Source organism: Lepidochelys kempii, chromosome 1 (assembly GCF_965140285.1).
Source record: "Lepidochelys kempii isolate rLepKem1 chromosome 1, rLepKem1.hap1, whole genome shotgun sequence".
In the NCBI taxonomy this organism is placed as follows: Eukaryota; Metazoa; Chordata; order Testudines; family Cheloniidae; genus Lepidochelys; species Lepidochelys kempii.
Window position 1 is genome coordinate 218,369,138 of NC_136380.1, and position 11,306 is coordinate 218,380,443.

The 11,306-nt window shown below is 49.1% G+C and overlaps 1 protein-coding gene across 1 annotated transcript; it reads left to right on the forward strand.

Moving 5' to 3' along the window:
• Positions 1-4,199: 4,199 nt before the first annotated feature.
• On the forward strand, positions 4,200-5,896 carry LOC140907566 (uncharacterized). The gene is made up of 2 exons (XM_073333837.2): positions 4,200-4,766; positions 5,355-5,896. The coding sequence occupies exons 1-2, from the start codon at positions 4,211-4,213 to the stop codon at positions 5,894-5,896; spliced, it is 1,098 nt and encodes a 365-aa protein (XP_073189938.1). The 5' UTR covers positions 4,200-4,210.
• Positions 5,897-11,306: the final 5,410 nt, after the last annotated feature.

An 11,306-nucleotide genomic window follows, 5' to 3' on the forward strand; every position in this document is an offset into this window, starting at 1 on the left:
GCGCACATTGCACAGAGCCACCTGGCCATGCCTCTGCCTAGGGGGCGGACATGGCAGCCACTTCTGGGAGCAGCGCAGAGCCAGGGCAGGCAGGAAGCCTGCCTTAGCCCGGCTGCACCACTGACCAGGAGTTGCCTCAGGTAAGAGCCGCCTCACCAGAGCCCAAACCCTCTGCCCCCAGTCGGAACCCCCTCCCGCACCCTAACTCCCTCCCAGACCCCGCATCTACACCCAACCCCTTGCCCCATCCCTGAGCCCCCTCCCACATCCGAAGCCCCTTGACCCCAGGCCCACCCCAGAGACCACATCCCCAGCCGGAGCCCTCACCTTCTCCTGCACTCCAACCTCCTGCCCCAGCCCAGTGAAAGTGGGTGAGGGTGGGGAAGAGTGAGCAACTGAGGGAGGAGGGCTGGAGTCAGTGGGGGCAGGGCCTCAGAGAAGAGGCAGAACAGGGGAGGGGCCTCGGGGAAGGGGTGGGGCAAAGGTGTTTGGTTTTGTGCAATTAGAAAGTTAGTAACCCTAGCATAATGGAAGACAGAAATCTGGGGGAGGGGGCGTGTGCCCCCAAACATTGCCTCTGGGGGAGCAAATATGCTTGCTCACCCGGGGCACTAAAATGGCTAGTTACAATTCTGGCCCTTCCAGCCATGCAGAGAGGCTTTCCCTCCATGCTCCTTGCAACCCCTCCATAAACCAAGCTATAACAAAATAGCTGCTATGCTCTCATTGGAAAGAGATGGAGACATAGGTTTTCAATCTCAGCCAGAATAAAATATGTTCAACATCTTTATTAATGATCTAGACAATGGGATAGATTGCACCCTCAGCAAGTTCATAGATGACACTAAGATGGGTGGAGAGGTAGATATGCTGGAGGGTAGGGATAGGGTCCAGAGTTATCTAGACAAATTACAGGTTTCAGAGTAACAGCCGTGTTAGTCTGTATTCGCAAAAAGAAAAGGAGTACTCGTGGCACCTTATAGACTAACCAATTTATTTGAGCATAAGCTTTCATGAGCTACAGCTCACTTCATTGGATGCATACTGTGGAAAGTGTAGAAGATCTTTTTATACACACAAAGCATGAAAAAATACCTCCCTCCACCCCACTCTCCTGCTGATATTAGCTTATCTAAAGTGATCACTCTCCTTACAATGTGTATGATAATCAAGTTGGGCCATTTCCAGCACAAATCCAGGTTTTCTCTGCCCCCCGCCCAAACCCACTCTCCTGTTGGTAATAGCTTATCGAAAGTGACCACTCTCCTTACAATGAGTATGATAATCAAGGTGGGCCATTTCCAGCACAAATCCAGGGTTTAACAAGAACGTCAGGGGGGTGGGGGGAGTCTGCTGACTTCTACATAGAGTGCTTCCGCAACATGCACGGGCTGAAATTGTGGAAAAGCAGCATCACTTGCCCCATAACCTCAGCCGTGCAGAACACAATGCCATCCACAGCCTCAGAAACAACTCTGACATCATAATCAAAAAGGCTGACAAAGGAGGTGCTGTTATCATCATGAATAGGTCGGAATATGAACAAGAGGCTGCTTGGCAGCTCTCCAACACCACTTTCTACAAGCCATTACCCTCTGATCCCACTGAGAGTTACCAAAAGAAACTACAGCATTTGCTCAAGAAACTCCCTGAAAAAGCACAAGAACAAATCCGCACAGACACACCCCTGGAACTCCGACCTGGGGTATTCTGTCTGCTACCCAAGATCCATAAACCTGGAAATCCTGGGCGCCACATCATCTCAGGCATTCGCACCCTGACAGCAGGACTGTCTGGCTATGTAGACTCCCTCCTCAGGCCCTATGCTACCAGAACTCCCAGCTATCTTCGAGACACCACTGACTTCCTGAGGAAACTACAATCCATCGGTGATCTTCCTGAAAACACCATCCTGGCCACTATGGATGTAGAAGCCCTCTACACCAACATTCCACACAAAGATGGACTACAAACCGTGAGGAACAGTATCCCCGATAACGTCACGGCAAACCTGGTGGCTGAACTTTGTGACTTTGTCCTCACCCATAACTATTTCGAATTTGGGGACAATGTATACCTTCAAATCAGCGGCACTCCTATGGGTACCCGCATGGCCCCACAGTATACCAACATTTTTATGGCTGACTTAGAACAACGCTTCCTCAGCTCTCGTCCCCTAACGCCCCTACTCTACTTGCGCTATATTGATGACATCTTCATCGTCTGGACCCATGGAAAAGAAGCCCTTGAGGAATTCCACCATGATTTCAACAATTTCCATCCCACCATCAACCTCAGCCTGGTCCAGTCCACACAAGAGATCCACTTCCTGGACACTACAGTGCTAATAAACAATGGTCACATAAACACCACCCTATACCGGAAACCTACTGACCGCTATTCCTACCTACATGCCTCCAGCTTTCACCCTGACCACACCACAGGATCCATTGTCTACAGCCAAGCTCTACGATACAAACGCATTTGCTCCAACCCCTCAGACAGAGACAAACACCTACAAGATCTCTATCAAGCATTCTTACAACTACAGTACCCACCCGCGGAAATGAAGAAACAGATTGATAGAGCCAGAAGAGTTCCCAGAAGTCACCTACTATAGGACAGGCCGTCACCTTCAGCCCCCAACTAAAACCCCTCCAATGCATTATTAAGGATCTACAACCTATCCTGAAGGATGACCCAACACTCTCACAGATCTTGGGAGACAGGCCAGTCCTTGCCTACAGACAGCCCCCCAACCTGAAGCAAATACTCACCAGCAACCACACACCACACAACAGAACCACTAACCCAGGAACCTATCCTTGCAACAAAACCCGTTGCCAACTGTGCCCACATATCTATTCAGGGGACACCATCACAGGGCCTAATAACATCAGCCACACTATCAGAGGCTCGTTCACCTGTACATCTACCAATGTGATATATGCCATCATGTGCCAGCAATGCCCCTCTGCCATGTACATTGGTCAAACTGGACAGTCTCTACGTAAAAGAATAAATGGACACAAATCAGATGTCAAGAATTATAACATTCATAAACCAGTCAGAGAACACTTCAATCTCTCTGGTCACGCGATTACAGACATGAAAGTTGAGATATTACAACAAAAAATCTTCAAATCCAGACTCCAGCGAGAGACTGCTCAATTGGAATTCATTTGCAAATTGGATACAATTAACTTAGGCTTGAATAGAGACTGGGAGTGGCTAAGTCATTATGCAAGGTAACCTATTTCCCCTTGTTTTTTCCTACCTCCCCACCGCCCCCCTCAGACATTCTTGTTAAACCCTGGATTTGTGCTGGAAATGGCCCACCTTGATTATCATACACATTGTAAGGAGAGTGATCTCTTTAGATAAGCTATTACCAGCAGGAGAGGGGGGAGGTATTTTTTCATGCTTTGTGTGTATAAAGACAGGTTTCAGAGTAACAGCCGTGTTAGTCTGTATTCGCAAAAAGAAAAGGAGTACTTGTGGCACCTTAGAGACTAACCAATTTATTTGAGCATGAGCTTTCGTGAGCTACAGCTCACTGCATCGGATGCATGCCGTGGAAACTGCAGCAGACTTTATTTATACACAGAGAATATGAAAAAATACCTCCTCCCACCCCACTGTCCTGCTGGTAATAGCTTATCTAAAGTGATCATCAGGTGGGCCATTTCCAGCACAAATCCAGGTTTTCTCACCCTCCACCCCCCCACACAAATTCACTCTCCTGCTGGTGATAGCCCATCCAAAGTGACAACTCTTTACACAATGTGCATGATAATAAAGTTGGGCCATTTCCTGCACAAATCCAGGTTCTCTCACCCCCTCACCCCCCTCCCAAAAACCACACACACAAACTCACTATCCTGCAGGTAATAGCTCATCCAAAGTGACCATTCTCCCTACAATGTGCATAATTAAGGTGGGCCATTTCCAGCACAAATCCAGGTTTTCTCACATCCCCCCCACCCCCATACACACACAAACTCACTCTCCTGCTGGTAATAGCTCATCCAAACTGACCACTCTCCAAGTTTAACTTGGATTTAAACTGACCGCTCTGGACAGCACTCTCAACTCAGATGCACTGGCCAGGTAGACAGGAAAAGAACCGCGAACTTTTGAATCTCATTTCCTGTTTGGCCAGCGTGGCAAGCTGCAGGTGACCATACAGAGCTCATCAGCACAGGTGACCATGATGGAGTCCCAGAATCGCAAAAGAGCTCCAGCATGGACCGAACGGGAGGTACGGGATCTGATCGCTGTTTGGGGAGAGGAATCCGTGCTATCAGAACTCCGTTCCAGTTTTCGAAATGCCAAAACCTTTGTGAAAATCTCCCAGGGCATGAAGGACAGAGGCCATAACAGGGACCCGAAGCAGTGCCGCGTGAAACTGAAGGAGCTGAGGCAAGCCTACCAGAAAACCAGAGAGGCGAACAGCCGCTCTGGGTCAGAGCCCCAAACAAGCCGCTTCTATGATGAGCTGCATGCCATTTTAGGGGGTTCAGCCACCACTACCCCAGCCGTGTTGTTTGACTCCTTCAATGGAGATGGAGGCAATACGGAAGCAGGTTTTGGGGACGAAGAAGATGAGGAGGAGGAGGAGGTTGTAGATAGCTCACAGCAAGCAAGCGGAGAAACCGGTTTTCCCGACAGCCAGGAACTGTTTCTCACCCTAGACCTGGAGCCAGTACCCCCCGAACCCACCCAAGGCTGCCTCCTGGACCCAGCAGGGGGAGAAGGGACCTCTGGTGAGTGTACCTTTTAAAATACTATACATGGTTTAAAAGCAAGCATGTGAAAGGATTACTTTGCCCTGGCATTTGCGGTTCTCCTAGATGTAGTCCTAAAGCCTTTGCAAAAGGTTTCTGGGGAGGGCAGCCTTATTGCGTCCTTCATGGTAGGACACTTTACCACTCCAGGCCAGTAACACGTACTTGGGAATCATTGTAGAACAAAGCATTGCAGTGTATGTTTGCTGGCATTCAAACAACATCCGTTCTTTATCTCTCTGTGTTATCCTCAGGAGAGTGAGATATAATTCATGGTCACCTGGTTGAAATAGAGTGCTTTTCTTCAGGGGACACTCAGAGGAGCCCATTCCTGCTGGGCTGTTTGCCTGTGGCTAAACAGAAATGTTCCCCGCTGTTAGCCACAGGGAGGGGGGAAGGTTGAGGGGGTAGTCACACTGTGGGAGGAGGCAAAATGCGACCTTGTAACGAAAGCACATGTGCTATGTATGTAATGTTAACAGCAAGGTTTACCCTGAAAGAGTGTAGCCACTGTTTTATAAAATGTGTCTTTTTAAATACCGCTGTCCCTTTTTTTTTCTCCACCAGCTGCATGTGTTTCAATGATCACAGGATCTTCTCCTTCCCAGAGGCTAGTGAAGCTTAGAAAGAAAAAAAAACGCACTCGCGATGAAATGTTCTCCGAGCTCATGCTGTCCTCCCACACTGACAGAGCACAGACGAATGCGTGGAGGCAAATAATGTCAGAGTGCAGGAAAGCACAAAATGACCGGGAGGAGAGGTGGCGGGCTGAAGAGAGTAAGTGGCGGGCTGAAGAGAGTAAGTGGCAGGCTGAAGAGAGGACTGAAGCTCAAATGTGGCGGCAGCGTGATGAGAGGAGGCAGGATTCAATGCTGAGGCTGCTGCAGGACCAAACCAGTATGCTCCAGTGTATGGTTGAGCTGCAGCAAAGGCAGCTGGAGCACAGACTGCCACTGCAGCCCCTCTGTAACCAACCGCCCTCCTCCCCAAGTTCCATAGCCTCCACACCCAGACGCCCAAGAACGCAGTGGGGGGGCCTCCGGCCAACCAGCCACTCCACCACAGAGGATTGCCCCAAAAAAAGAAGGCTGTCATTCAATAAATTTTAAAGTTGTAAACTTTTAAAGTGCTGTGCTTAAAGTTCTGTGTGGCATTTTCCTTCCCTCCTCCACCACCCCTCCTGCGCTACGTTGGTAGTCATCCCCCTATTTGTGTGATGACTGAATAAAGAATGCATGAATGTGAAGCAACAATGACTTTATTGCCTCTGCAAGCGGTGATTGAATGGAGGAGGGGCGGGTGGTTAGCTTACAGGGAAGTAGAGTGAACCAAGGGGCGGGGGGTTTCATCAAGGAGAAACAAACAGAACTTTCACACCGTAGCCTGGCCAGTCAAGAAACTGGTTTTCAAAGCTTCTCTGATGCGTACCGCGCCCTCCTGTGCTCTTCTAACCGCCCTGGTGTCTGGCTGCGCGTAACCAGCAGCCAGGCGATTTGCCTCAACCTCCCACCCCGCCATAAACGTCTCCCCCTTACTCTCACAGATATTGTGGAGCACACAGCAAGCAGTAATAACAGTGGGAATATTGGTTTTGCTGAGGTCTAAGCGAGTCAGTAAACTGCACCAGCGCGCCTTTAATCATCCAAATGCACATTCTACCAGCATTCTGCACTTGCTCAACCTGTAGTTGAACAGCTCCTGACTACTGTCCAGGCTGCCTGTGTACGGCTTCATGAGCCATGGCATTAAGGGGTAGGCTGGGTCCCCAAAGATACATATAGGCATTTCAACATCCGCAACAGTTATTTTCTGGTCTGGGAATAAAGTCCCTTCCTGCAGCTTTTGAAACAGACCAGAGTTCCTGAAGATGCGAGCATCATGCACCTTTCCCGGCCATCCCACGTTGATGTTGGTGAAACGTCCCTTGTGATCCAGAGCTTGCAGCACTATCGAAAAGTACCCCTTGCGGTTTATGTACTCGGCGGCTTGGTGCTCCGGTGCCAAGATAGGGATATGGGTTCCGTCTATAGCCCCACCAGAGTTAGGGAATCCCATTGCAGCAAAGTCATCCACTATGACCTGTACATTTCCCAGGGTCACTACCCTTGATATCAGCAGATCTTTGATTGCGTGGGCTACTTGCATCACAGCAGCCCCCACAGTAGATTTGCCCACTCCAAATTGATTCCCAACTGACCGGTAGCTGTCTGGCGTTGCAAGCTTCCACAGGGCTATCGCCACTCACTTCTCAACTGTGAGGGCTGCTCTCATCTTGGTATTCATGCGCCTCAGGGCAGGGGAAAGCAAGTCACAAAGTTCCATGAAAGTGCCCTTACGCATGCGAAAGTTTCGCAGCCACTGGGAATCGTCCCAGACCTGCAACACTATGCGGTCCCACCAGTCTGTGCTTGTTTCCCGAGCCCAGAATCGGCGTTCCACAGCATGAACCTGCCCCATTAGCACCATGATGCATGCATTGTCAGGGCCCATGCTTTCAGAGAAATCTGTGTCCATGTCCTGATCACTCACGTGACCGCGCTGACGTCGCCTCCTTGCCCGGTATCACTTTGCCAGGTTCTGGTGCTGCATATACTGCTGGATAATGCGTGTGGTGTTTAATGTGCTCCTAATTGCCAAAGTGAGCTGAGCGGCCTCCATGCTTGCCTTGGTATGGCGTCCGCACAGAAAAAAGGCGCGGAACGATTGTCTGCCGTTGCTCTGACAGAGGGAGGGGCGACTGACGACACGGCTTACAGGGTTGGCTTCAGGGAGCTAAAATCAACAAAGGGGGTGTCTTTACATCAAGGAGTATTTCAGGCAGGACTTCACGGAGGATTCCAATAAGAAATGGTGCACCTAAGTTATCGTTCTTATTGGAACAAGGAGGTTAGTCTGACCTCTGATTGATACATGGCTAGATTTACCTCGCTGCACCTTCTCTGTGAGTGACTGCAGTGTGACCTAGAGGAATGAGTCCCCTAGACAGGGGAGGAGGCAAATGAGTACAAAACAAATCTGGTCTATTTCTTGTTTTGATCCACTCCATCTATCTTTTACATCTTTGGCTGGCAGCAGACGGTGCAGAAGGACTGCATGCCATCCACATGTCATGGCTGCTCGGCAGAAGATGGTACAGTACGACTGCTAGCAGTCCGTATCGCCTGCCCACTCACCATAAGACGGTTCAATAGGACTGACTGCAGGACTAAAGAGAATGACCTGGTCAAGTCACTCCAAATTTAGTCCCTGCGCCCATGTCTGCCCAGGCGCTCCCAGCCGACGTGGCCAGGAGCACCTCAGACATGACGATGACGGCTACCAGTCATACTGTACCGTCTTCTGCCACAAGGCAAGGGGTTGCTGCTACTGTGTAGCAATGCCGTACCGCGTCTGCCAGCACCCAGGAGACATAGGGTGACGGTTACCTGAGTGGGCTCCATGCTTGCAGTGGTATGGCGTCTGCACAGGTAACTCAGGAAAAAAGGTGCGAAACGATTGTCTGCCCTTGCTTTCACGGAGGGAGGGAGGGAACGGGGGCCTGACGATATGTACCCAGAACCACCCACGACAATGTTTTAGCCCCATCAGGCATTGGGATCTCAACCCAGAATTCCAATGGGCAGCGGAGACTGCGGGAACTGTGGGATAGCTACCCACAGTGCAACGCTCCGGAAGTCGACCCTAGCCTCGGTACTGTGGAAGCACTCCACCGAGTTAATGCACTTAATGCACTTAGAGCATTTTCTGTGGGGACACACACACTCGAATATATAAAACCGATTTCTAAAAAACCGACTTCTATAAATTCGACCTTATTCCGTAGTGTAGACATACCCTAAGGTGCCACAAGTACTCCTTTTCTTTAGACAAATTAGAGGATTGGGCCAAAAGAAATCTGATGAGGTTCAACTAGGACAAGTGCAGAGTCCTGCACTTAGGATGGAAGAATCCCATGAACCGCTACAGGCTGGGGACTGACTGGCTAAGCAGCAGTTCTGCAGAAAAGGACCTGGGGATTACAGTGGACAAGAAGCTGGATATGAGTCAGCAGTGTGCCCTTGTTGCCAAGAAGGCTAACGGCATATTGGGCTGCATTAGTAGGAGCATTGCCAGCAGATTGAGGGAAGTGATTATTCCCCTCTATTCGGCACCTGTGAAGCCACATCTGGATTATTGCATCCAGTTTTGGGTCCCCCACTACAGAAAGGATGTGGACAAATTGGAAAGAGCCCAGCGGAGGGCAATGAAAATGATCAGGGGGCTGGGGCACATGACTTACGAGGAGAGGCTAAGGGAACTGGGCTTGTTTAGTCGGCAGAAGAGAAGAGCAACGGGGGATTTGGTACCAGCCTTTAACTACCTGAAGAGGGGTTCCAAAGAGGATGGAGCTCGGCTGTTCTCAGTGGTGGCAGATGATAGAACAAGGAGTAATGGTCTCAAGTTGCAGTGGGGGAGGTCTAGGTTGGATATTAGGAAACAGTATTTCACTAGGAGGGTGGTGAAGCACTGGTATGGGTTACCTAGGGAGGTGGTGGAATTTCCATCCTCAGAGGTTTTTAAGGCCCGGCTTGACAAAGCCCTGGCTGGGATGATTTAGTTGGTGTTGGTCCTGCTTTGAGCAGGGGGTTGGACTAGATGACCTCCTGAGGTCTCTTCCAACCCTAATATTCTATGATTCTATGTAACAAAAACACTGAAAAACAATAAAGTTCACTATCTAGTTCAGAACCTTCAGATGTTTCGATTTGAGAATGTAGCAAAGGTTCAGAGTTGGGGAGGGAGAACAGTAGCCCATGGCTTATTTCCTCATTCCCAGAAAGGTTGTTTAATGGCTTTCTATTGCTTTTTCCTATCTGATTTTAAATGATTCAATTTTAATTCCATTTAAGTAACTCTCTTGCCATGGTCACTAGCACAAGTGTTGATGTAATTAATGCATCAAAGTCTCTGTGGATGAAACACAGGTCCACAATGCAAAGTTTGGATCAGAATTTGAACTTTCCCTTAGTTTTGTGTGTTCAAATCTGGGGTTTGCTTGCGGCCCATCTCTAGTGTGATGGATTTAGAATGTGGTTGTTACGCGTTGGATCACAGAAACCCCCTTGGGGCTGCCAAGACTACTTCTTCCCCTGCCTTCCCTGCCAGTTTGGGACTCCAGAACCCTACCTGGTTGTGCCAGACATGCTTCCCCCTTTCCCTCAGGTTGGGCTTCCTTCCAGCTACAGAGTCCTTGGGGTCTGTTCCCACCGCAGCGGTCACCAGGACCCCAACTTCCACCTTCGGGACACATGTCTGTGTGCACCCCAGGGCAGGCCCTGTCCCCTGCTGACCTGCAACTTCCTTGCAGTCAGCAGCTGGGGTGGCCTTCCTGCTACAAGGAGGAACATTCCCCTCCCCCGGGCAGATGATTATGGGGCAGGAACTAAAGGGAGCGGGAAAGAATCCCCTAATTATCCTTCATGTGGGAACAAATGATACGGCTAGATTCTCGTTGGAAAGTATTAAGGGAGACTATGCTAGGCTGGGGAGGACGCTTAAGGAAATTGAGGCTCAGGTGATCTTTAGTGGGATTCTGCCTGTTCCTAGAGAAGGGCAACAAAGGTGGGACAAGATTATGACTATCAATAGATGGCTTAGGCAGTGGTGCTATAAGGAGGGCTTTGGGATGTATGGCCATTGGGAGGCATTCATGGATAGAGGACAGTTCTCTCGGGATGGACTTCATCTGAGTAGGGAAGGAAATAGACTTCTAGGATGGAGGCTGGCACAACTGATTAAGAGAGCTTTAAACAAGGAATTTGGGGGAGATGGTTGGGAGATGTCCAGGTAATCTCCACGCCAGAATTTAGCATAGAGTGGAAAGAAAATGAAGTAAGAGTGGATACAGCTGTAGGTAGGAGGAAGGGCAGTGTAGATACAAGTCTAATAGGTTATACTGGTAGTAAAATAACCATGCCTAATAGGGTACAGAATGTGAGTGAGGCCAAACAGCAAAAATTAAGATGTTTGTACACTAATGCAAGGAGCCTAGGTAACAAAATGGAGGAACTAGAGTTACTGGTGCAGGAAGTGAAACCAGATATTATAGGTATAACAGAGACCTGGTGGAATAGTAGTCATGACTGGGCTACAGGTATTGAAGGGTATGTGCTGTTTAGGAAAGACCGAAATAAAGGTAAAGGTGGTGGAGTAGCACTGTATATCAATGATGAGATAGAATGTAAAGAAATAAGAAGCGATGAAATGGATATGACTGAGTCTGTCTGGGTAACAATTAAATTGGGGAAGAAAACTATTAGAGCCTCCCCTGGGATAGTGCTTGGGGTGTGCTATAGACCGCCGGGATCTAATTTGGATATGGATAGAGCCCTTTTTAATGTTTTTAATAAAGTAAATACTAATGGAAACTGTGTGATCATGGGAGACTTTAACTTCCCAGATATAGACTGGAGGACGAGTGCTAGTAATAATAATAGGGCTCAGATTTTCCTAGATGCGATAGCTGATGGATTCCTTCAG